We start from the raw sequence: 26,935 nt of genomic DNA on the forward strand, positions 1-26,935 counted from the left end.
CTCTGGCTTTCTCACATGCTCACCCATATGTGCATGCTCTCACACACACCTACACATTAACAGTGTTAATCAGGGGTTGGCAGCTAGTGGAGGAGAAGCTAGTCGGGGGAAGTGTGCGACTGTGTGATTAAAAGCTGGTTGGCTGGGCTCAGAGAGCCATGCTGGAGATGTAATAGCTATGAGCAGCCTGTGAAACGCTGGACGCACTTGTTCTCTACTTTCATGTCGACTTTTGGACTTCATTTATGCTGAGTTTGAGGGAATCGATTTCCCTTGATGTATCATCTGCTGCACTGGCGTGGAGTAGTGCCAGTGTCTGTGAGCGTGTGTGTGTGTGTGTGTGTGTGTGTGTGTCTGTGCGCGTGCGTGCGTGCGTGCGTTCAAAATACTGGCAAAACTACAACAGCTATTTCTATTTCTACAGTAAGTCGCTCTTTTGTGTCCTCTCCAGCTGCTGACCAATCACTATGAGCAGAACTGGAAGTTCTACTGCCTGCCGTCGGGCTGGGGCAGCTACGGCATGGCCTCTGACGAGGAGCTGCTCCTCACCAAGAAGATCTTCTGGGGCGTCTTTGATTCTCTCTCCCAGAGGGTGAGGGGGTCATCTCATCTGTTCAACACCAGACATGCTGAGAACATCAGAGCTCTCCGCTGAGCAATCACAGGCCGATAACAAGCCAATTGAATCAGATGTGCGCAGCTTTGATCACAAAGTGCTGACCTTGTGATTACATCTGGCTAGCGGTTCAGACCTTCTAGGTTCTTTTTTCTTGCAAGTCGTTTTCTATTGAATTCGACTTGCGAGAAAGCCTCATCGCCTGAGCAATAGACCTTATTCGCTAACCCTGGACTGTGCCATATTGTTGACATACCGTCCTGCACGCACAGCGCTACTAGTAACAGCCTTATTGTCGTTTCTGTTCCATTACAAAATAGTGATAGTGATGACAGCAATAAAAATCCCAGAGTTGTTGTTTGTATGCTGCCGTTAATGCCTGTAATAATAAACAGAAGAAAAAACGAGGTGAACAGACTTTGCTGTGAGGAGCTGTCAGAAAGTTTCACCTGTCTCTCCTAACTATCCAGACATCTCCTGTGCTGACATATCCTCAGTCTCGCTTCCTTCACGTCTGTGGACGGTAGAGATAGAAACAAACCACGGGGATGTTATTGCTGTCATTACTACAGCCATGTATAACGCAGGTCACCATCCGAACACAACAGGAACGATACAGGTAACACTAGCGGCGGCTAGCTTCCTATAAATGCTGCTCTTACATAGGCTGTCACTTGAGAGCTGCAGCACTATGTCGACAACATGGCGGCGGTGTGCGTGCCCGTACGTGAGTGACGTCTATCGAATAAGGTCTATAGACATTTACATGCTGATATCTACTGTATGCTAAAAAAATATTCTGCGCTGGCTAATTTAGAGCTGAAATGCTTTTGGTTGGATTTAATCACGAATGCGATCAACACAAATATGATTATACATGACCATTTATATATATCAGCTTATTCTTTAATCAACATAGCTGGTGACACAATAGCGGTTGACACAATTATCTTGAGGTCTCTCGATCTTGAGCACTCTCTAAATGCGCGCTCATGAAAGCAGGCTGTGTAGAGGGCTGGCCTGAAAACATCAATATCTTAACAGCCGTCATTGATCTAAAGCCTCTAGCATCCTGGTTCCTCAGCTCCGCGAACAACTCTGCATTAACATCTCCTATCCGCTGACCCTGCACTGTCACTATTAAAGTGGAGTGGCTGTATAGTTTCTACTGTTATAACACTTTTTAATCCTCACTTAAGATCTAAATGAACAACTACATGTAAATCCATTATTTTCATTTGTTCAAGAAGACTAAAGGCATAAATGTCCTGTAACAGAATCCCAGGAATGGACTTTGCACTCTAAAGAGTGTGTTTCTCTCTTTCTCCTTGCAGAAATATGACCCAGAGCTATTCAAGATGGCCATGCCTTGCCTCAGTGCCATAGCTGGAGCTTTGCCACCGGACTACGTGGACGCTTCCATCAGTGCCACATTTGAAAAGCTTGTTTCTGTAGATGCTCAGGGCAACTTTGACCCCAGACCCATCATCACAGCAAAGTAAGCCATACTAGGCCCAGACAGCTCTGTGAAATGTAATGCCAGTCCGACTTAATACATCATAACTTGTTCTAAGTGCTGTGTTCAATATGCACCATTATGATTAAATACACAATATATGTAATAAAGTAGTATTTATAACCATGCATTTACGTACACTACATCAGGTGTGCTAGACTTAAATCCCGGTGAGTAATTGTGACACTCCTTTTACAGCATATCTCTTCCAGAGAAGCTGGAGCACTTTGCCAACAAATATGCTGAGCATTCCCATGAGAAATGGTCTGCAGAGAAGGTAAGGAACTGAATTGATGATGTTGGATCAGATGAACAGTGCTGTCATCAGTGTTGTCATCTTGGTGTTGTGACGAATTGGAAAGGTCAATTCAAATGTTTCTCCTTATGGAATATGGCACACAATAATGAGCTGAAAATAATTTCAGCCATATCAAAGTGAAAGATGTCAGTTCAGATCAGTATCTTGGTATTCCTGCAATCCGCACTTAATTTGCTCTTTTTGTGCAATAGCACAGCCTTGTCCCTAGCCTGGCTCCAGACCTTCGAAGCCACGCCCACTCCCCAGTTGTGGATTTGGCTGTTCTAGAAGAGGAAATTAGTTTATGAGTTGATGATTCAGTCTGAATATGAGGCTACCTTGTCCCCTTAATTGAGATACTTTTTGGTTATGCTGATATGAGAGTTACAGTTGTCCTAGTCACTGCTTAGAAGGCCCCTGCTCTCCTCCCTCCCTAAGCCAAATGCTTAGCCTGCATTGTTACGTCTGTAAAATGTTTTTACGAGGGCTGAGAACAGCAAGAATCGAATGTGCCGTGACTTTTTAATGTGTTGTGCTTACCACCTCATCTCTTACCCAGCAATCAATTACGTCTTTAGGGGGATTCTGAAGACTTTAGGGGGATTGCTTTTAGCCTTATGTGCTCTACTCTGTTTGTGTGCTTCAGGTTTTGCTGGGATGGAAGTATGGGGACTGTGTGGATGAGAAGGCTAAGACTCACCCTCAGCTCAGGACCTACAAAGCCCTGACAGAGAAGGTACCAGTGCAGGCCGTGCAGAATGATGAACATTTACGTCAAACATGATAAAGCTTCATACTGTAGTGAAAGCATTTATTCCTTGCCCATCCCCCCCCCACTTCTTTTTCTGCATTGTAGGAGAAGGAGATCTATAGATGGGCAATTAGAGAGTCTCTGAAGAGCATGCTGGCTATGGGCTGGAACATTGACAGGACCAAGGATGGAGAAAGCATGTCTCATCAGAGGGAGAGCGAGAAGATGCGAAAGATCTCTCAGGCCTCGCAGGTACAAAGAATATGACATTATGACAATACTGTGTACTATCCTCAATCTGTGCTTGCTTGTTCTTAAAGGAGCTATATGTGATTTTAGAGAAAGATTGAGTCAACATGGTTCTCATGTTTCCAGGTCATCAAATACTGACCCTTTGGGGTGGATGGTCCGGCACACCAACCCAAAGCGTCATTATTGAATGAGAAACCATGTTGACTCAATGTTAAGTGTCAGTCTTTGATGACCTGGGAATGAGAACTGTGTTGACTCAATCTTTCTCTAAAATCACATCTAGTACCTTTAAAAAAACTACTGTACATCTTCCTCCTGATACTCTCTGCCAAAGATGTGTTCTTTTCTCTGCTACACCTTTGCTTTTGAATATTGACAGGCAAATGGTTTCAACCCAAGCCCGGTAGACACAAGCAACGTGCTTCTGTCTAGAGAATTGCAGGTGAGTCACCCCACATTTTGCATTATTATACATGTGATGACCTCTCGATCTGAATGTGAGGTGAATAGCACTATTTCCTGCACACTACTGTGTCATGTGGGTGGGAAAGTGTTCCTCACAGAGCTGTGTCTCTTTTGCCTTTGATCCAAGGGCATGGTGGAGGTGATGGCAGAAAATTATCACAATATCTGGGCCAAGAAGAAGAAGAGTGACCTTGGAACCAGAGGTGATTCGCTAATTAAGTCAAACGTAGATCCGTGGCGCACAAGCGCACATGAGAAACAGAACCAGAGGGGGGGGAGAGAGAGAGAGAGAGAGAGAGAGAGAGAGAGAGAGAGAGTGTGTGTGTGTGTGTGTGTGTGTGTGTGTGTGTGTGTGTGTGTGTGTGTGTGTGTGTGTGTGTGTGTGTGTGTGTGTGTGTGTGTGTGCGTGCGTGCGTGCGTGCGTGCGTGCGTGCGTGCGTGCGTGTGTACGTGCTGTGCATTTGCTGGAGTGTGTGTACAGGTATGTGTGTCTGTGAGCATATGCATGTCCCTGTCTCCAGCCTGTCCCGACTGAATAGGCTCAGCTGAGCGGTGCCATCTGCTGTTAGACGGAGGCACACAGCAGACAGCCAAGGCTGATGGAGTCTTACTGAACACCGGGTTGCCTGTGGTTTCAGCAAGGGGCAACCTCTGTTTCTGAAAAATGAAGCCAACGCAGAAGTGACTTAAACCTGCATTCTTTCTAATGGCCAGCAGGGGGGTGTCTCCACTGGCTGCAAAAAGAAGTCTGATTGTATGGAGGACAATGGGGAAATTACCCTACATCTCAATTGATTTATTACCTCACTAAAGATTTTCCTAATGAGTTTATGGTCTCAATCGCTAGTTTCAAGTCTTCTTCAATACAGCATATGTTCATTTTGTAAATTATGGTCCCATGTCGAGTACAATAGACGATAAAGCAGACTATGTTTTGGCGCGTGATTGACAGGCTGTCTGTCCAGTGTCATCGCACAGCTCTCCGATCACTGACCAAAAGCAGGCGGCGCTGCGGCTCTGTGGGTAACCCCTGGTCTCACGCTAGCTGCTTCTGGCTCCAAATAACCAAAATGGCGACGGTCAAAATGCCAAACTTGAGGCTTCAAAGCCGGAGTCCTCAAACCAATGGGTGATGTCACGGGGGAATATTTGTATACGTTCTATGGGTTTCAGGTGGGGGAACACACCCTCTGCTGGTGCCGTACGAAACACTGACAGCCAAGGAGAAGGCCCGCGATCGAGAGAAGGCCCAAGACCTGTTCCGCTTCTTGCAGATCAACAGCTACGCCATCACAAGGTCACCACACGTTGGCCATTTTCTTATCTGACATATAGAAAAGCCAAACCACTGCATCATAAATTGTCAAAAAATGTCAAGGGTTTCTCAATTAATTAATCTAAAGTTGACTTTTCAGAGATACAAGGTCTTTGAAAGGACAGTTGATATATAAAATGTCACTCATAATAAATGCTATGGAAAGGCAAATCTCAGCTATCAAACTAAGTATTGACGTCTATCTTCTATCTATGTTGCAGAGGTCTGAAGGACATGGAGCATGACTCTTCTTCCATGGAGAAGAGGTTTGCTTATAAATTCCTCAAGAAGCTGCTCAAGTATGTCGACTCAGCCCAGGAGTTCATCGCCCACCTGGGTAAGAGCAGAAGACACAAGACTTTACTGCAGGAAGCAGTTCATAAGCCTGTTAATTAATATCAATATCAATTAATATCATGTCACGTTCTCAATCCAGAGGCCATGGCTTCCAGTGGAAAGCAGGACAGGTCACCTCATGAACAAGAAATCAAGTTTTTTGCCAAAGTAAGTGTGTGATATAAAAATGAGTGCTGTAAAATAAAATGTTATTTCCATAGACCTAGAAAAATAAAGGTCCGCACACTGTAGCTGACTGACTGCTCTTCTTCAGAAGAGAAGAAGAGCAGTCACTCGAAACGTCACGTTTGTGGATGGCTAAATAAAACCTTTTTTCTTTGTATACTGTTTTTTGGTTCCTGCACCTGCTTTATTTTGTTGGATGTGCGCGACTGCTTCAATTAATTTCCATAGACCTGACTTTATCTCTTGTCCTCCCTCAGGTCCTTCTCCCTCTGATCGACCAGTACTTCAAGAACCACTCTCTCTACTTCCTGTCCTCACCCAATAAGAACCTGAGCAGCAGCGGCTATGCCTCCAACAAGGAGAAGGAGATGGTCACCAGGTATAAGATTACAACACTCAGTCATTGTTATTCACAGCCTATGACAGTCAAATCATTTCCCAAAGTTGTAGAGCAGTTCGATTCCTCTGCAAGTCTGAACTCTCTTTTTCCACTTCCTGTCTCTGAATCTACTCATTGTGATTTCTTCGCTGCCTTTCTTTTTCTTGTTCCCTCATTCAAACTTCCAGCCTGTTCTGTAAATTGGCAGCTCTTGTCAGACATAGGATTTCCCTCTTTGGTAAGCTGATTACTACTCATTGGACATGTGTGTGTGTGTGTGTGTGTGTGTGTGTGTGTGTGTGTGTGTGTGTGTGTGTGTGTGTGTGTGAGAGACTGTGTGTGTGTGTGTGTGTGTGTGTGTGTGTGTGTGTGTGTGTGTGTGTGTGTGTGTGTGTGTGTGTGTGTGTGTGTGTGTGTGTGTGCGTGAGCGAGTGCTTGTCAGTTTACAAGCTGTTTCTGTTGGGTGACTTTGGCTCATGCAACCTCTGTCTCTCTCTCTCTCTCTCTCTCTCTCACATGCTATTTTGAATAAGTGTCTCTTCTTGTGAGCTTTAAAACAGTGAGGAAAGCAATCCTAGAAATGTGGTTTGAGTGCACAACAAACCTAAGAGCTTATTGGATAACATATTATTTAGATATTCTAATATTGGAATGTTCATCTGCAAAACGGCACAGCAAAACCACCGCAGCTTGAGCCACTGCCACTGCAATGACTATATCTGAATAGTAGTGAACCTTGTTTATTAAGAGCCTGAGACTTTAAGTCTGACATTTACAGTCAATGGATCAATTCAACTTGAAGACATCTGCTTACAGTGTATCTATCATTATTGCTGTTGTGTATGGTTTTAACTATGTTATTCATACATTGTTGGTATGGGGTTATACTCTATGTGATATCTTGTAGGGTGCGACTCCACCACCATGGTGAGCTGTCTGCACATCCTGGCACACACCCTGGACACCAGGTGGGTCCCACTCTCAACACACACTGCTCAGAGGGAGCACTCTTTCCGTTGAAATGTAGAGCTGAAGAGATCTGAACAAAAGCCACCAGTTCAATAAACAGACCCTGTTCAAATAACAGCTGTGTGAGAAGCCCATTAAGACTTATCCAGTGTAAAGCTACTGCAATTACTCAGACGAGTGTAACCTCTGGAGCACCGTACCTCAAGACAGACATATTTGTCACGAACATTTTCTTTTTCAACCTTGTTATTATTCTACTGTCTCATGGGAAGCATTGGCATTAACATTTACAGTAAATACACAAAACAAACTCCCTGCACGACATGTTGCCTAAGGCTTATGGTGTTCTTTAGAGACAACACGACATGCTGCCTAAGGCTCATGGTGTTCTTTAGAGACAACACGACATGTTGCCTAAGGCTCATGGTGTTCTTTACAGACAACACGACATGTTGCCTAAGGCTCATGGTGTTCTTTAGAGACAACATGACATGTTGCCTAAGGCTTATGGTGTTCTTTACAGACAACACGACATGCTGCCTAAGGCTCATGGTGTTCTTTACAGACAACACGACATGTTGCCTAAGGCTCATGGTGTTCTTTAGAGACAACACGACATGCTGCCTAAGGCTCATGGTGTTCTTTACAGACAACACGACATGCTGCCTAAGGCTCATGGTGTTCTTTAGAGACAACACGACATGCTGCCTAAGGCTCATGGTGTTCTTTAGAGACAACACGACATGTTGCCTAAGGCTCATGGTGTTCTTTACAGACAACACGACATGTTGCCTAAGACTCATGGTGTTCTTTACAGACAACACGACATGTTGCCTAAGGCTCATGGTGTTCTTTACAGACAACACGACATGCTGCCTAAGGCTCATGGTGTTCTTTACAGACAACACGACATGTTGCCTAATGCCTGGTTCAGACTACACGAATTCAGCCCGATATTAGACCGATTTGGTCGTGCGCGACAGATTTTCAGCGTCAGGCCCGAATATGACCGTCAGGGACGACGATCGGCCGTCTTCACCTCTTGTAGTGTGACATAATCAAAGACCAGCGTCGGGACCAGTCGGGACGTCTAGGACGCCTCACGACGCCCTGACGAAAAGACTGGCATGTCAGTCTTTTGGACATGGTTTCGCCTAGTGTGACACCCCGGAAGACAGGTATCAGGTCCTGGGGAGACCGCTCCCCGCTCGATACAGATTTCACCCGCTCGCACTCACCGCTCCGCTCCGCTCAAAAGAATAAAAGAGATAAAAAGGCCAGGGTGTTTTAATTTGCGTTTAAACGCCTGGGCAATGGGCATTGCTCACTACAAATAACATGAGCTCAGCAGAGTCGGCTGCATGTTCGTTTCTCTTCCTTCTCGTCTCGCAGCAGCTGGCAAGAAAATAGTGGACGTGCACATGAAGTAAGTTGGAGGCTGGAGCGGACATCACAGTGCATCACAGTAGAGCCTGTCACTCATCCAAATAACGTTAATTCTGCAAGGGATATATATAGCACCTGGATTACATACATGTTTCACATAGGGTTGTGTTTGGATTTCAATGTTTTATTTTGCCCAATATTGAAATGTTCTACAATTGCATTTTGTGCTAACATAAACATTATTTCTATCTACCACTTTAGCCTATTTAGGCTGATTTGGTTGCTATTTCTTGTCAATGTAGTGGCCTCAATGCATGCTGGGAGATTTCGTTCACAGGTCCGCCTCCCCGACGACCTGTGAACTCGCTGACGACAGCAGACGACGTGATGACGGTGGCATACGATGCTCTGTCGGTGTTAAGTGAGAATACACTTGTAGTGTGGCCAGTCTCCCGACCAAGACATGTCACGAATTTATGGCAGTATGATGGCCTCGTCTGACATGGTGACATCGTGAACGACAAAAAATATCGTGTAGTCTGATCCTGGCATAAGGCTCATGGTGTTCTTTACAGACAACACGACATGTTGCCTAGGCTCATGGTGTTCTTTACAGACAACACAACATGTTGCCTAAGACTCATGGTGTTCTTTACAGACAACACGACATGTTGCCTAAGGCTCATGGTGTTCTTTAGAGACAACATGACATGTTGCCTAAGGCTCATGGTGTTCTTTAGAGACAACACGACATGTTGCCTAAGGCTCATGGTGTTCTTTACAGACAACATGACATGTTGCCTAAGGCTCATGGTGTTCTTTACAGACAACACAACATGTTGCCTAAGGCTCATGGTGTTCTTTACAGACAACACAACATGTTGCCTAAGGCTCATGGTGTTCTTTACAGACAACACAACATGTTGCCTAAGGCTCATGGTGTTCTTTACAGACAACATGACATGTTGCCTAAGACTCATGGTGTTCTTTAGAGACAACACGACATGTTGCCTAAGGCTCATGGTGTTCTTTACAGACAACACGACATGTTGCCTAAGGCTCATGGTGTTCTTTACAGACAACACAACATGTTGCCTAAGGCTCATGGTGTTCTTTACAGACAACACGACATGTTGCCTAAGACTCATGGTGTTCTTTACAGACAACACGACAAGTTGCCTAAGACTCATGGTGTTCTTTACAGACAACATGACATGTTGCCTAAGGCTCATGGTGTTCTTTAGAGACAACACGACATGTTGCCTAAGGCTCATGGTGTTCTTTACAGACAACATGACATGTTGCCTAAGGCTCATGGTGTTCTTTAGAGACAATGTGCTGTTTGTTAATGTAGCTCACACATAATGAGGCTAAACCCGCAATGTATCCAAGTGTCTCGTTTATGCTCAGGCATCAGCCCACAGGCGCTGTCTTTCATTTCTCCTCCCTACAGAGGTACAGCCACGCTTAACAATGGCTCATTCATTTAGGAATGTTATGCATTGTGAATTGCCTTGCTGGAAATGGGTGAACTAATCATGTTAATGCATCATGCTATTTGGGGATGTCATATTTCTAAGATCCAGCATTGGCGAACTCACCTTGGATCTAAATATCCACATAATTCAGTGAATAAATAATTTATGTTTCAACATAAGGGCGGTCAAGTAGATGCTCCTCTCTCATATTTCATGACAGAAACCTTTACGGACTGTGCGGGAATGAAGGGATTGCATAATAGTGTGCCCTGCTGTGGGTAAACAACTAAGGTATCAATCTAGTGCTTTATTATAGCCCTGCCCTCTAGTGGTTTATTATAGCCCTGCCCTTGGGTATCTCCTCATTTGCGTCCAATCATTAATCACTCGCTTCCATCCCAACAGGATGGTGATGAAGTCGGGCTCGGAGCTGGTGAAGGCGGGTCTCAGGACCTTCTTCGAGAACGCGGCAGAGGACTTGGAGAAGACCTTCGAGAACCTGAAGCTGGGGAAGTTCACCCACTCCCGTTCCCAGATGAAAGGAGTGTCGCAGAACATCAACTACACCACCGTCGCCCTGCTCCCCATCCTAACTGCTCTGTTTGAACACATCACTCAGCAGCACTTTGGAGTCGACTTGCTTTGTGAGTACCGACATCAAAGAGATGAGCAAATACATTGTGTGATTTTCCTGAAACACTGGGCTGAAGTGCTGTGTACTGTACCGTGCATTGTAATACAATGTATTACATAGCCTGCTTTTTATCTTCTGCCACCATGACACATGGTAGGAAAGACATTCTGTTCCCATGGTGGTGTCTGTCAGTCTCTGTGTCTCAGACCTGTAAACCGTTTTTCCGGGGTTTCTCCTGTATTTTCACCTCCTCTCCAGCCGTGCTCCCATTGGTCATTTTCCCTGTAAACCATATTTCCCTTTTTTTGTTACAGTTATACAGAGCAAGAGAGGTGAGAGAGAGAGAGAGAGAGAGAGAGAGAGAGAGAGAGAAAGGTTTAGGGTGTTTAGTATTGGTCACAGGAGTCAACCAGCATGTTAGTTGGTAGATCTCTGTACAGAGAGAGGAGATCCCTTTCATAATGTAAAACTAATGGTTGGGTGGGGGTCCCGGAAAATCCCTCCCTTATTTTCAAAGCTCAATGTTGACAGTCTGTTGCTTTGTCTGTCTGTGTGTTGACACAATTACTCTAGAACGTTACATGACATAATGCCACAGGTTCCCCCTATGCAGTAGATGATCTGATTAGATCTGATTTGAAGCACCTTGCTACATAAATGTGCTTATTAATGAGGACAACATGATTTTCTTGAAACTACTATAACTCTTAATGCTTTAAGATAATGTTCATATCTATACTGCCGATTTAAAATCTCTATCAATGCATGGATTATCTTAATGACCTCACTCACATAAATGGTTATGTTTAATATATCATGGTGATTATTTATTTATTTATTTATTTATTTATTTATTTATTTATTTATTTATTTTCTTTTTCAGTGGATGATGTCCAGGTGTCCTGCTATCGAATCCTGACCAGCCTCTATGCACTGGGCACTGGGAAAAACATCTATGTAGAAAGGTATGCTTGCAACCCCTCCCCTCTCCTCATCCTCTCCTCCCCTCATCCTCTCCTCCACTCCTCATCCTCTCCTCTCCTCTCCTCTCCTCCCCTACCTCTCCCTCTCTCCTCTCCTCCCCTCCCCTCCTATATGACACTATAAAACCCACATTGCTAAGGCACATTGCACAGTTGTCCACTTTTGTCCACTTTGCACATTTTGTACTTACAGTGGACAGTCATAGTAATAGTATTATATAATACTGTATGCTCTACAGTGGACAGTCATAGTAATAGTATTATATAATACTGTATGCTCTACAGTGGACAGTCATAGTAATAGTATTATATAATACTGTATGCTCTACAGTGGACAGTCATAGTAATAGTATTATATAATACTGTATGCTCTACAATGGACAGTCATAGTATTAGTATTATATAATACTGTATGCTCTACAGTGGACAGTCATAGTAATAGTATTATATAATACTGTATGCTCTACAGTGGACAGTTCTGGAAAAATGCAAGAGCGCTGTGTAAATATGTTGTGTAAATATGTGTATCTGTATCTGTTCCAAGTTCTCACCGACACCTACCTCTTTGTGTGTTTTTGATATAAGTTATGTTGTGTTGCTGTCATTGATGTTACTGCTGCTGTAATGCCAGAACTTCCCTCCAGGGATAAATAAAGTTATCTATTTATCTCTCTCTCTCTCTCTCTCTCTCTCTCTCTCTATCCATCTCTCTGATCAAATCTTCAGTATGGAAATCCATTGCCATGCAGTGTGGTGTTCAGCACTCTGTCTCTGTCTCTCATGTCCCCCAGACAGCTGCCAGCTCTCGGGGAGTGTCTGGCCACCCTGGCTGGGGCAATCCCTGTGGCCTTCCTGGAGCCGCTGCTCAACACACACAACCCCTGCTCTGTGTTCAACACCAAGACCGCCCGCGAACGGGCCAGTGAGTCACACCGCCATTATCGTAGATAGAGTTCAGCAGCAGGTGTGGGCCGATGGGACAGCTATCATTACGGATAATAGGCTGCTTATGATATTGTGAAAAGGCTGGTTTTGCGATGACAAATACATCATTAGCCAATGTTTGACCTTTAACAAAAATTGAACTCAGTGGTGCCAGTAAGGCCATAGGGATGTGTGTTTCTCTGTGTGTGTACGTGTGTGTGCTTGTGTTGTGCTTAGATAGTGTTTGGCCCAGCGACTGTGCTTAGATAGTGTTTGGCCCGGCCAGTGACTGTGCTTAGATAGTGTTGGGCACAGCGACTGTGCTTAGAGAGTGTTTGGGCACAGCGACTGTGCTTAGATAGTGTTGGGCCCGGCCAGCGACTGTGCTTAGATAGTGTTGGGCCCGGCCAGCGACTGTGCTTAGATAGTGTTGGGCCCGGCCAGCGACTGTGCTTAGAGAGTGTTTGGGCACAGCGACTGTGCTTAGATAGTGTTGGGCCCGGCCAGCGACTGTGCTTAGATAGTGTTGGGCACAGCGACTGTGCTTAGAGAGTGTTTGGGCACAGCGACTGTGCTTAGAGAGTGTTTGGGCACAGCGACTGTGCTTAGATAGTGTTTGGGCACAGCGACTGTGCTTAGAGAGTCTTTGGGCACAGCCACTGTGCTTAGATAGTGTTTGGGCACAGCGACTGTGCTTAGATAGTGTTTGGGCACAGCGACTGTGCTTAGATAGTTCTTAGATAGTTCTTAGAGAGTGTTTGGGCACAGCTGTGATAAAGAGATATGAAAACAATCACACACAAATCCTCCGCGGCATGTTCAGTTCTAGGCATGCCAGACTCGGTGGGAGAGATGTGTCCCGAGATGCCGCGGCTGGACGTCCTGATCAAGGACATCAACGACATGGCAGAGTCCGGCTCACGCTACACGGAGATGCCCCACGTCATCGAGGTGGTCCTGCCCATGCTTTGCAACTATCTGTCCTACTGGTGGGAGAGGGGGCCGGAGAACCAGCCGGCCAGCGGGGGCAGCGTCTGGTGCACCACCGTCACCTCAGAGCACCTCAGCCTCATCCTCGGCAACATTCTCAAGATTCTCAACAGCAACCTGGGCATTGACGAGGCCTCCTGGATGAAGAGGATCGCAGGTGGGTGTGGCTTACTGTATATATATGTATGTCATATGTCATGTCGAGTTATCCTGAAGCCAAACTAACCTCAAATTTCCCCCCAGATTTAGATCAACACCATTTTGAGCTTCATCAGAAGAGAAAAACAGGCATTTATTTCTATGAATGCTGACTTTGACAATTGTAACAAATATCTTCTCTCTCTGTGTGTTCTCCTCTGTGTGTAGTGTACGTGCAGCCCATCATCAGCAAGGCCCGAGCAGACCTGCTGAAGAGCCACTTCCTGCCCACGCTGGAGAAGCTGAAGAAGAAGACGGTGAAGGTGGTGACGGAGGAGGAGCTGCTGAAAGCGGACTGTAAGGGAGACACCCAGGAGGCCGAGCTGCTCATCCTGGACGAGTTTGCCGTGCTCTGCAGGGACCTGTATGCCTTCTACCCCATGCTCATCCGCTACGTGGACAACAACAGGTGGGCTCACCCCTCCTGAGATGGACTAACAGAGTTCTTTTAAATGAGTGATGCAGAGGAGATGACATTCATCCCTCTCTCTCCCTCTGCTCCGTGCAGGTCCAGGTGGCTCAAAGAGCCAGACGCCGACTCCAATGAGCTCTTCAGGATGGTGGCTGAGATATTTATCCTCTGGTGCAAATCACATGTAAGTTCTTTCTCCGCCATACATGTGGAACTACAAAATTTAACAGGAGACCATGATGAATTTGGCCATTGACAGAGCATTCGCCATTTGTCTCTCTTCAGAACTTCAAAAGGGAAGAGCAGAACTTTGTGGTCCAGAATGAAATCAACAACCTTTCCTTCTTAACTGGAGACAGCAAAACCAAGATGTCCAAGGTAGTTGTGATATGCGTCAGTTTCTTCACAATGTTCCACCACTCCGAACTTTTTTCTTATTCTGGAGCCTTACAGTAGATTTCTCAGGGATTTGTGCAGGCGCCATGACCGCCGATGGTAACCTCTCCCCAACTTTCTGTGCGTCTATATGTTTGTGTGTATTAGTGTGTCTGTTTGTCCACATGTGCATACATGTGTGTGCGTGTGTGTGCATGCGTTTGTCTTACAGTAGAATACAAAAACTACTGTAACATCCATCGCCCAATGGGCAAACAAACAAATATTCACACAACAAACATTCCTCTTCCTGAATGTTTTTGTTGCTGTTTTGTGTTTCTATTGTTTGTCCGCCTGAAACAAAGGCTTGTCATTACAGTGCATGTCCATGTTTAGACTGAGTGTCCTTCCATGTAATTGTCCTCTCGTCCTGTCCTCTCTCTTCCTCACACAGTCCCTTAAGAAAAAGGTAGAGTGATGCAGTGCATGAGCTGTTTACCTGCCAGCTTATTGGCTTATATGCTCCAGTCGCCAGGGCAGAGCAGCCAATAGCCTGCGCCGCTGTGCCGTATATAGAATTATATATCATGTCACCTGATCGTTGCCTTTGCTCCATTCATCACCGTGTCTGACATCATCACTTTGGTCATTCCTCATCGTCTAATGGGCGCAACACGTCTCATCTCGATTAATGAAATCCAACCTTGCTGTGACAAATCATGTGATCACATGTCACTGGTGTGTTTGCAGGTGATTGATTGTGGTGTGCTGGTGTGTTTGCCAATAGTTACCTAGAGCTATTTATATTTTTCTAGTCAATGTTTGGTGTGTGTGTGTGTGTGTGTGTGTGTGTGTGTGTGTGTGTGTGTGTGTGTGTGTGTGTGTGTGTGTGTGTGTGTGTGTGTGTATATACATTAATATGTAAATTGCCATTTTCCCTGAGCTAGCTGCTTAAATTAGCTGTGTTTTCCCTCACTGGTAACATTTGACTGCAACAGAGGGACACTGTGTGGTTAGTACTGCTTTTCAGCTGAGGTCTGAGACTTCTAAATGCTTCAGTGGCGTAGATTTAAGGCTGGCTACAGATTTTGCCAGTGTTGAAATATAACCACCTCAGTTCCCTCTGGCTTTTGTTCAAGTATGAGTGCTGCTCTCACTGTGAAATAAGCTTCGGTAAAATACCTTTGCTCTCAAGTTAAGGCATCAATTATTTTGCTGAAGTGAAGTGAAGTGCTGAAAGGAAGTGTTTTGGTGCAGTGTTAATCAAAGTTAAAAGGGGGAAAGGTTTTGTGCTTTCTGACATATTACCTTAAAAGCCCAGCTCCTTTTGAAGTCCCCTTAACAGTTTTCCTACGCGTTGCATGTCGGCGGAGGTACTGTAAATGTCATGTTCTTGTCAGTCTGGAGGGCAAGACCAGGAGAGGAAGCACAAGAAGAGGCGCGGTGAGTTCTACTCCATCCAGACCTCGCTGATCGTGGCGGCGCTGAAGAAGATGCTGCCCATCGGCCTCAACATGTGCACCCCAGGGGACCAGGAGCTCATCTCCCTGGCCAAGACTCGCTACCTCATGGTGAGACCGCCCAACCACTCTTGAAGTGGCTGAGGACTGCCCACACACATGGCTCATATGGGATTCTAGACAAAATGAAGACTCAAACAAGTGCTCAAACAAAATAGACAACAGTTGTATTCCAAAATTCATCTATACGCCCAGATTGGGTTCCTCATCTCACCTGCACACTTATACATGAAAAAATTCATGCATTTTGTTTTAATGTGTGCAATATAAATAAATAAATAAAATCCTGCTTCTATAAAATTATTGATAACACAGAAGGTGGCATGGTACTGTCTAAAGAATAATGGGTTATTAAAATCATTGGTTGATGAAATGACAACACCTTTGCAGAATGGATCACCTATATTTTGGAGATATTAAATGATACATTTCACGCTATGATCTTAAATGGATAAATACCATGTTGTTATTGCAAATTGGTAGTTTAGTCATGTTTTCTCTCTTACAACAGAGAGACACAGATGAGGAGGTCAAAGACCATATTCGGCATAATTTGCACCTTCAAGAAAAGGTGAGCAAGTCAAAATCAAGTTCATGAAATGTATTAGTCTCTGTACTGTGTCGACTGTATGCCTGTGTTTGACATCCTTCACTGATGCGCTCCCAGTCAGAAGACCCTGCGGTGAGGTGGCAGCTGAACCTGTATAAGGACGTGGTGGTGAGGAACGAGGGGCCTCCGGACCCTGAGAGGGCGGTGGAGCGCATCCAGAGCATCTCTGCTGCCGTCTTCAACCTGGAGCAGGTCCGTATCACTGGGCTCCAACTCACCTACTGTACATTCAACCTGGAGCAGGTCCGTATCACTGGGCTCCAACTCACCTACCGTACATTCAACCTGGAGCAGGTCTGTATCACTGGGCTCCAACTCACCTACCGTACATTCAACCTGGAGCAGGTCCGTATCACTGGGCTCCAACTCACCTACTGTACATTCAACCTGGAGCAGGTCTGTATCACTGGGCTCTAACTCACCTACCGTACATTCAACCTGGAGCAGGTCCGTATCACTGGGCTCCAACTCACCTACCGTACATTCAACCTGGAGCAGGTCCGTATCACTGGGCTCCAACTCACCTACCGTACATTCAACCTGTAGCAGGTCCGTATCACTGGGCTCCAACTCACCTACCGTACATTCAACCTGGAGCAGGTCTGTATCACTGGGCTCCAACTCACCTACCGTACATTCAACCTGGAGCAGGTCCGTATCACTTGGCTCCAACTCACCTACCATACATTCAACCTGGAGCAGGTCCGTATCACTGGGCTCCAACCCACCTACTGTACATTCTGCAAAAGCCCTTTGAGCTGTAGGTCCCTCAATGCACTCCTTTGTCCCCCTGTCACTCAAAGCTCTAAACAAGTAATCCCAAAGTGTATGAATGTCTGTTATATAGACATGTTTGTATGCATTGTATGGATGTAGTAGGTGCGTAGTTTTGTTTTATGGACAGTAATTGTGCGCAATGGTAATTGTGCAAGATGGTGTGTATTAGACAATTTGTGTGTCCAGGACAAATGTCCTTCCGGACAATAACTAATCTATCTAGTCTATCTAAAAAAAAAATTATACAGATGATAGTATCGATTGTAATGTACAAAGTATGGTCTTAAAAATGTTCTTCTTCTATTCATTTTAGGTGGAGCAGCCGCTGAGGTCCAAGAAATGTGTGTGGCAGAAGCTGTTGTCCAAGCAGAGGAAGCGAGCAGTCGTGGCCTGCTTCCGCATGGCTCCTCTCTACAACCTGCCCAGGTACTACTGTATGCCGCACGCCTCCTTTTCTCTCTCTAATCACGTTGGTATGCTGAACAGCCTTGCAGCCATCACTCCAAGATGGCCCTGCACATCAAACATTAGCACAGAACTCCCTAAGCTGCCGTTTGGTAGCTATAACAGACAGGGAGACGGTGTAGCATGTACTACAGCTTCACCTCTGTGTTTGCTGGCCAAACACAGCCACGCTCGCTCTTCTTCACTCCGGCTCACGACTCTCGTTCCTCTTGTCCCCGGGTTCTGACCCTGCATTAATGCACAGCCACTCTCCCTCAGTCTGTAGGACAAATGTCTCGCCCGCAGCTGTTATCAAGGAGGAGAAAAAAGGACACTAGCAATTTCATGTCCCGCTGCTCTGTAACTCAATCACAGGAAGTCAGGCGGAGAGCAACGGCAGGGAGGAAAACAATTATGAGGGGAGGGGAGGGCCCAACCTGGAGGAGGCCAACTTTAATATGTGCTGCCTGACAGCATGGCTCTTTCATTCACAACGAGCTGTTGTCGGTCCCGTGGAATATGACACAGCATGATGAATAATTACTGTACAAAAAAGTATTTTAATTATGGAGGATTCATTAACACAGTGTGGTAGGCATTGTTATGTCTTTGTTATGGAGTAAATGAATGACTTTTCTTCTGTTTGCGGGTAGCTTAGTTATGACTAAATTATGTCAGTAACTTGTTGACACTCCTCATTCTTACACATTCAATTCTTTCTGTTGGTGTGTGCGGTTTGAAAAACTGCCCTGTCATGTTTTGTCTGTTGTATCTTTCATTAGCTTCTTATCTTTTTTCTTCTCTCCTGAATATCACACTGTACTGTACCTCATCCCCTCAGGCACAAAAATAATAATTACTTCCTGAATACCTACCGACATATTTTCCTGGAGATAATGCAGGAGAACGCAGACTATGACAGTCTGCTCTCCATGCTGACGGTAAAGTAACGCTGACCCAACGTTGCTATGACCTCCTGTTCCTTTCTTAACCGTTTCCTCCTACCCTGGTGACCAGTTGGACGTGCCAGTGCCCTATACTAACCAGTATTAACTTCTCCTAGAGTGACTTCCGCCTTTGCTCCGCACCTATCTAACCCAGGCTAATCTCCTCTTGCCCCTCCCCAGGCATCGCTCTATTAACCTCTTCCTCCTGGCCTATCAGAGAATATGGATAGAGACAGAGGAGTACTCTTTTGAGGAGAAGCTAGTGCAGGACCTTGCAGTAAGTACTTCTCTAGTCTCATCCCTCGGTGCTCTCATGTAGGTACCTATGTGCTGTGAGGGGGTGGGGGTCGCCCCTACCACCTAGTCTCCTGCCATTGTCACAAGTGCTTCGACAGCACGCTGCCTGCCACGTGCCGTCGGGGCACCCTCAGTCATCCACGTGCCACCGGGGCACCCATCTTTAGCAAGCATGGCATCACCGCTGATGTCATGTTCTCTGTTCACTTGTTGTGTAGTGCCTCTAGTGGTAAGACAGCATCCAGCCGGGATGCTTCGACTTACCGCTGACATTTATGGAAGCTGCGGTGTCTTTCCTACATTTTCATCGTCATGACATTTTGAGGAATTTGTTGTACTGAAAGCAGAAGAAACACAGTGCACAGCTGCTTTCTTTAGAACTTCACAAAAATTCTTCAAAAACATTTCCCATTTTATAGCCCATTAGAAACCATGATAGTTGGATTAAAAATGGTTGCAGGCTTTATGGAATGCAGATAAATAGACAGAAAATTCTGTCTTCTTATCTGAAATAGTCGGCTATCAAGCGTGGTCTCTCCTCTGGGAGAAAGTGTAGAGTATGATAGAGTGTAAACCGGGCTCATGGAGAGTCACGCTTAACTCCATCCTCCACCCTTTAACACTGCTAAACACCTTGACACCTTGTTATCTGGCTGGCCTGTGTGTGTGTGTGTGTGTGTGTGTGTGTGTGTGTGTGTGTGTGTGTGTGTGTGTGTGTGTGTGTGTGTGTGTGTGTGCGTGTGTGTCTGTGCGTGTGTGTCTGTGCGTGTCTGTGCGTGCGTGCGTCCATGCCTGTGCTTGTGTTTCATTGCCTGCATGCAGTGCATATAAGTCTGATATCCTTCTTCTGTCCTATCCCGATACAACCTGTTTCCCTTAAGGTAAGTCATGTAAAGTAAAGTGACACTGAAGTATTATTGTAGCTGCAATTTGCACAAAGTGTAATGGTGCAAATGTCTCAGTTCAGTGGCTCGTGTACAGTATAGCCTACAACACCACAGTGATTTTGAGAATGCATGGCTAATCTCGAGAGATGATTGGCTCCATGATGGTCCACCGTGACATGTGTGGGTCTGTCCAGAAAACCCAGCCCAAGGTGGAGGAGGAGGAAGAGGAGGAGGTGGACAGGCAGCCAGACCCGCTTCACCAGCTCATTCTGCATTTCAGCCACAATGCTCTGACCGAGTGCAGGTAAATACACTCTGTGCAGACCTGGCCACCTGGCACCAAGAGTTTGCTCCATCTGTGCTGGATCATATTTCTGACCTGCCCCTTGGCTAATAAACACTCACATTAAACTAAATCATTGCCATATTTCTTTTACACACCAGGGGGAGACATGCAAGCAGTTTGTTTGTATTTTTCTGTAGTCAGGCTGCTGAGGTAGATTGCAATGCCTGAAAACATAGTCACTGTCAAATGATTTACTGTTTGCAGTGATATTTTGTCTTAATGCTGTGCACAGTAAGATATGACCATCAAATATTTATCTTCCTTTTCTATGTAGTTCTTTGGATGAGGATCCCTTGTATATTGCATATGCAGATATGATGGCAAAGGTACTTCCTTCTTCTTTCTCTAAATTGCTCATAGTATGCTGTTCAGCCATGGTTTTTTCTTTTTAATACTTTTTCTTTTCTCTCTCAGAGTTGTGCTGAAGATGAAGAAGAGGAAGAAGAGGAAGGGAAGGAGAAAACATTTGAGGTACTAATGATGACTCAGGAATATTGTTGTGCTTTTCACTTTGTTTTGAACCATACACAGCAGTTATGCATTACTGTGTTGTCCCACAGGAAAAGGAGATGGAGAAACAAAAGACGCTGTACCAGCAAGCCAGACTACATGACCGCGGGGCTGCAGAGATGGTGCTCCAGATGATCAGTGCTAGCAAAGGTAGGGGAACACACACTTGCCCATGCACCGTCCAGCAATGCTGCCTTGGGTCTAACTGTGATTTGTGGTCTCCAGGTCGACTTGGTCCCATGGTGATCTTCACCCTCAAACTGGGCATCTCCATCCTCAATGGGGGGAACATTCTGGTCCAGCAGGTACAAAGCACTCTTCTTGCAGAATAGAATTTGTATAATTACCAACATCATCACAATATTTACTGTACTTTTACCTTGATGCAGAAAATGCTCGACTATCTGAAGGAAAAAAGGGATGTTGGCTTTTTCAAAAGTTTATCTGGACTGATGATGTCTTGCAGGTAATGGCGTCATGCCCAAATGCTATACACAAAAGACAAATAAGAATTTTGATTTGCTTTACTGCAACACAAAAATATATAATGCCGAAATATAAAACATAGAAATACAAGTTAACCCAGTTCAGTTTTTGTCTTTCATGCTTGTCAGTGTCCTGGACTTAAATGCTTTTGAGAGGCAAAACAAAGCAGAGGGTCTGGGGATGGTTACTGAAGAAGGATCAAGTAAGTGAGGAGAACAAACATGGAAAACTGTCTATCTTAGACAGTTCTAGTTGTCTCTATCCCAACAACATGAGTGATTCATCAGCCCACAGTTGGGAGGCTTTTAATCATATATACTAAGTCCCCCCCCCTCCGATTTTCTTTTTATCATAGCAGTCTGTTATGTCTGAAGTTTGATCTTGTTATTATCTTTACTACAGTGTGATTAATATCTATCCAGCTTTTTTAATTATGCTCTGTAAAGGGCAATATACTGTAGACAAGATGTCAGTTTTGAGAGTCATTGTGAAGATGAAATAGAGATCAAAGACTTAAATAGAGATAAATAGAGTATAGAGTTCACAGTTTGGTTACTGCAGCGGGTTTCCACAGCAACGGCAAGATTTTTGCAGACCTAAACAATACGTGGTGGTGCCAAGCAAACATTTACAGCTATTGTTGTGACTTGATGTCCGTCGTTCTGATTGACTCATGCCGTTATTGTTCTTGAGTCAGGCCTGTAAGACACATGGAAGAAGTTATCCCAGTTAGTTTGTTGTTGGACAAGCCCATCTCCATGTCATGTGTGTCTCCTGTGTGTCATGTTGCTGTATGTCATCATGTCTTTTTATGTTCATAACATGTGCTACTGTATGTCTAAGTCCTACCCAGGCCCTATCTGTCACTAAAAAGCACCTGCACTCACAACAACTACATCCACATGAAAATCCATGTTTAAGCCATGGTCTCTATTTGATCCGATGGGGTGCATACAGTATATTATGGATATATTTTTCTCATGCATATTCCACCTCATTTCCACCTCATAAGCCAGCCAGGCATAAGTGATGGTGACTGTTAGTCCTGTACTCTTTCTCACCTGCAGTCTAAATACCTGCCTAGCGAGCAGAATGTACCTGAATACTTGTTAATAGTAACCGCATGTCAATGTCACAAAGTAATGTCAATAATTTAGAGATATTTCTATAGAGCTATCATCCTCTCCTGTTCCTACTTCTTCTGATTGAAACGCAATGTCTTCTCCTTTGCTTATGTCTGCTTTTTTTGTTTGTTTGTTTCCTTCTGATCATGTTTTTTAACTCATCGGTTGCAGTCAACGTGAGTGAGCGGGGTAAATACATGGTTTAGATTCTACTCATTTTACACAATGCCATCATCCCGATTGCTCTTCGTCCAGCTCCTTCCTCCCCTCATTCCCTCCCAATCCAACCCCCCCTCCTCCTCCCTTGTCTTGAATGTGATACAACCCTATTAGTGCTCTGGACTGAAGGAACACATGCATGCTCCTATGACATCTGGACAGATTGTTCAATCGATGGTCAGCTACTCCAAACTGACTCAAATCTCTCTCCTTCTCTTTGTTTAAGACGTCAGTGCTTGTTGTTTGTGTGGGATCTTGTATGTTTCTGTTGATGATACTAACCGGCGTGTAATAAGAATAAAATTCCCCAAAGCTTTGTTTGTAAGAGACAACAAAGCTTTGCTTATGCGAAACAACAAAGCTCGGTTTTATTCCTATTATCAATAATCTTGTATTCATTTTTGAAATGATGCACTGTATCATGTCTGTGTGCTCTGAGCACAGTGCGCATAAGGTTATGCCGCTTGGGAACTAGACAGCAGCTTTATGAGGAAGTGAAAGCTATGCAAGCCCTGGTGCCTGTACTTTTTATTTGACAAGTGTGAAATGTTGGGTCTCTGACCTTCTCGTCACCGAAAGGGGCAGTCATCAATCTCATTTCCTGTCTCCAGGTTCCAAGGTGCTGCAGAATGATGAGTTCACTAAGGATCTCTTTAGGTTTCTGCAGCTTCTCTGTGAGGGCCACAACAATGGTAGGTGGATACCTGCTATTCTGTTAACCAAAGGAAGATGTTAGCTCAAGCTGCATCTCTCTGAACAACTTTGTTTTAAAAGCTTTGCAAGGTAGATTTCCTATGATCTCCTCTGTCACTAATTATTATATATTTGACTCTTTGACTTTAGATTTTCAGAACTTCCTGAGGACTCAGACAGGGAATACTACTACAGTCAACATCATCATCAGCACTGTAGACTATTTGCTAAGACTCCAGGTACGATATTATCACAGATAGGCAGTAGAGACAGTAGAGAAAAATACGATTTCAACTTATTCATTTACTACATGTATTTATCTTTTGTTCTGTCAGGAATCCATCAGTGATTTCTACTGGTACTACTCTGGTAAGGATGTGATGGATGAGGCTGGTCAGAGGAACTTCTCCAAAGCACTGGCGGTGGCCAAGCAGATCTTCAACTCTTTAACTGAGTATATACAGGTACCATAACACACTGCGTCGAAACAAAAACGAAATAAAATTTCAGTCATATGAATAATATGAACTTAATATGCTATTGTTTGTGTTTCTGACCAGAAAATATTGATTTTGCTGCTCTGTGCTTTGTCCCCCACTGCTCTATCTATCTCTGCTCTTTATCTACAATATGCTACATCTGTACTAGGGTCCCTGTATTGGCAACCAGCAGAGTCTGGCTCACAGCAGGCTATGGGATGCAGTGGTGGGCTTCCTGCATGTTTTTGCCAACATGCAGATGAAGTTATCACAGGTAGCTATGTCTGTATGAACACACAGTGGTGTTGCTATGTCTTTGTCAGCCAGAGACTCTGCAAAATATCTATAGCCACTAGAGGTCTCTCTCTGCAAGCTCAAGTATAAACCCAGGCCACTGCAGTACAATTACAGGAGTCTTGCCACTCAGCTATGTGATGTATGATTCCATTTATGATTTCTTCCATTCCCAATAAGCCAGATGTGGGATGAGAAAACTGTCTAACCACCTAACCTTATCCCATGGTCATCAGAAAGACCTACTGTAGGTCTGATTGCAGAAGCCAGAATGACAGGTGGAGGATTTTGAATTTGGCTAATCAAAGTACACTTGAGATTTATGGCATGCTGAAAGCAAGCCCCACGGAGACCCTAAATGAGTCAGTCTGGCCCAGCCATCTGCTCCCAGACAGTAAAATAACATTAACCCCGGTGCTGATGGATGGGTGTCGCCTAGGAGGGTCCAATGGGCCAAAGCAGAGTCCTGGTGGGTCCCCATGACCTGAAGCAGCCTTTATCTTTCCAAATGTTGCTGTGGGATATTTAGACAGGGTGGCCTAAAGGGACACCATGACTTATCTATGTGACATAGTGTAGTGTGAGTCACAAGGTTGCCTTTTGTTTATTAACCTCCTAACAGGACTCCAGTCAGATTGAATTATTGAAGGAACTGCTGGATTTACAGAAGGACATGATCGTCATGATGCTCTCTCTTCTCGAAGGTTTGCTTATTGTTTACTCACTGAGAGTTTATGACCCAATCTAATTGAACAGATTTGTTTGCTTGGGAGGTTTTGAATTTAATCAAACATTTACATTACTTTGCTTAATCTGCATGAGGAGTGCTGCTTTTTATTGTGTGTACTGTCAATCTCTGTTTTGATCACCTTCACCATTACTTCATAGGTAATGTTGTCAATGGCACCATTGGCAAACAAATGGTGGACACCTTGGTGGAATCTTCTAGCAATGTTGAGATGATCCTTAAATTCTTTGACATGTTCCTCAAGTTGAAGGACTTGACCACCTCAGACAGCTTCAAGGAGTATGACCGTGACAGCAAGGGGGTCATCTCAAAGAAGGATTTCCAGAAGTCCATGGAGAACCAGAAACAGTATTCCCAATCTGAGATTGAGTTTCTTCTCTCCTGCACCGAGGCTGATGAGAATGACATGTTCAACTATGAGGAGTTTGTGCAGAGATTTCATGAACCAGCCAAGGACATTGGCTTTAATGTAGCTGTGTTGCTAACCAATCTCTCAGAACACATGCCCCATGATGCTCGCCTCGCAACATTCCTTGACTTGGCTGAGAGCGTTCACAGCTACTTTGAGCCTTATTTGGGTCGTATTGAGATCATGGGTGGAGCCAAGCGCATTGAGAGAGTCTACTTTGAGATCAGCGAGTCGAGTCGTACCCAGTGGGAAAAGCCTCAGGTCAAGGAGTCCAAGCGCCAGTTTATTTTTGATGTGGTGAATGAGGGTGGGGAGAGCGAGAAGATGGAACTCTTTGTCAACTTCTGTGAGGACACCATCTTTGAGATGCAGCTGGCTTCTCAAATTTCAGAGCCAGATCCAGTAGAGCGGCTGGAGGAAGATGAAGATGACAACCAGAGTGTGGTGGAGGAACAGGAGGAGGAAGAGGAGGAGAGTGTGATGTTGGAGTCTTCCTCAGCCTTTACTATCGCCTGCATCTCCATGAGAAAGAGCCTAGGCCATTTCCGCCAACTACTCACCCTGAAGAGCATGAGGCGGCAGTACAGAAAATTCAGGAAGATGAGCGCGAGGGAGATGGTGCGAGGTTTCTTCTCATTTTTCTGGATGATCATCACAGGCCTCTTCCACTTCCTCTACAGCCTAGTTTGGGGTTTCTTTCACATCTTGTGGACCACAATGTTTGGAGGTGGCCTCGTTGAAGGGGCTAAGAATATGAAGGTGACAGACATTTTGGGCAACATGCCAGACCCCACCCAGTTTGGGATCCATGGAGATGTGCTAGAGACGGAGAAGATGGAGGCGAGTGAGGCATCGTCATTGGCGGAGATGGGCCATATGGCCCAGGGTGATGCGGCGGAGGCAGACTTGATGGCTGAGTTGCTCAACATACAGCCCAAGAAGGAGGGCAAGCATGGGGCTGAGCCAGGTCTGGGGGATGTTGCGGAGGTGGTGGTCGGGGATGCTCCATCCATAGCCAGTGCTGTCAGGGCGAAGAAAGCACAGGTCAGTGCATTTTAATTAAAGGGATAGCACTTTAAAAAGTAATATGTGTAGCTCTAGTTGTAACATTGTGTTACCTAATAGACACTTAGCTAATATTATTTCTTGACATTATATTACAGTATTGTAGGTGCAGGACATCTGTTATTACTATGTTTTTAGTTTTATTTTTTCCAGACAAATTAGTAGAGTAGATGTTATTTTACCTGCTGACGGTTTTGGCTGTAACTACAGCCTTCTTCAGAGCTGTCATCTGACAGCCATCATCTGTCATCTGTCATCTGGAAAAAAGAAAACTAAAAACGTAATTTAAAAGAAGACAAAATTAACCTAATCAATGTATCTGTTATTACTGTATACCAGCACGAACTGGTCCCACTTAAAAAAGATTAATCTGTCCACCAAGTGGTTTGTGGACATTTCATTTAGGTAGCTGTTGAAACAATATTCCATCTGTTGTAAAGGAGGCTGCAAAGAAGAGGGCTACTAATGGAGACTACAAATCCGACTCGGAGAAAGCAGAGTGAGTGTTCCTACAGTGTCCTTCATCCTCAATGGGATTACAACAACTGATTTAATTTTTAGTACCAACACAATCATCCCAGCCGCTCAGCTGTCTTAACAGGATTGAGTTCACTCCT

The 26,935-nt window shown here is 44.8% G+C and overlaps 1 protein-coding gene across 1 annotated transcript in view; it reads left to right on the top strand.

Annotated features, from left to right (window-relative positions):
* The window catches only part of LOC310773104 (ryanodine receptor 3), a gene marked incomplete at both ends in the record, with an annotated part of 192,734 nt that overhangs the window by 157,870 nt on the left and 7,929 nt on the right, over positions 1–26,935 (top strand). The window contains 39 exon segments of the mRNA XM_083633021.1: positions 452–592; positions 1,951–2,114; positions 2,331–2,409; positions 3,077–3,166; positions 3,287–3,433; positions 3,813–3,875; positions 4,026–4,101; positions 5,072–5,195; positions 5,435–5,550; positions 5,650–5,717; positions 5,993–6,114; positions 6,303–6,352; positions 7,022–7,082; positions 10,353–10,591; positions 11,465–11,546; positions 12,356–12,486; positions 13,312–13,635; positions 13,845–14,085; positions 14,185–14,272; positions 14,374–14,466; positions 15,864–16,034; positions 16,495–16,554; positions 16,651–16,785; positions 17,684–17,796; positions 18,942–19,038; positions 20,140–20,249; positions 20,566–20,617; positions 20,706–20,762; positions 20,852–20,951; positions 21,027–21,106; positions 21,191–21,267; positions 21,416–21,493; positions 23,216–23,322; positions 23,474–23,562; positions 23,659–23,787; positions 23,972–24,076; positions 24,719–24,800; positions 24,985–26,297; positions 26,759–26,817. Coding sequence (XP_083489147.1) covers positions 452–592; positions 1,951–2,114; positions 2,331–2,409; positions 3,077–3,166; positions 3,287–3,433; positions 3,813–3,875; positions 4,026–4,101; positions 5,072–5,195; positions 5,435–5,550; positions 5,650–5,717; positions 5,993–6,114; positions 6,303–6,352; positions 7,022–7,082; positions 10,353–10,591; positions 11,465–11,546; positions 12,356–12,486; positions 13,312–13,635; positions 13,845–14,085; positions 14,185–14,272; positions 14,374–14,466; positions 15,864–16,034; positions 16,495–16,554; positions 16,651–16,785; positions 17,684–17,796; positions 18,942–19,038; positions 20,140–20,249; positions 20,566–20,617; positions 20,706–20,762; positions 20,852–20,951; positions 21,027–21,106; positions 21,191–21,267; positions 21,416–21,493; positions 23,216–23,322; positions 23,474–23,562; positions 23,659–23,787; positions 23,972–24,076; positions 24,719–24,800; positions 24,985–26,297; positions 26,759–26,817 — 5,513 coding nt within the window.

Source organism: Poromitra crassiceps (assembly GCF_964638095.1).
Source record: "Poromitra crassiceps genome assembly, chromosome: 3".
NCBI classification, from domain to species: Eukaryota; Metazoa; Chordata; class Actinopteri; order Beryciformes; family Melamphaidae; genus Poromitra; species Poromitra crassiceps.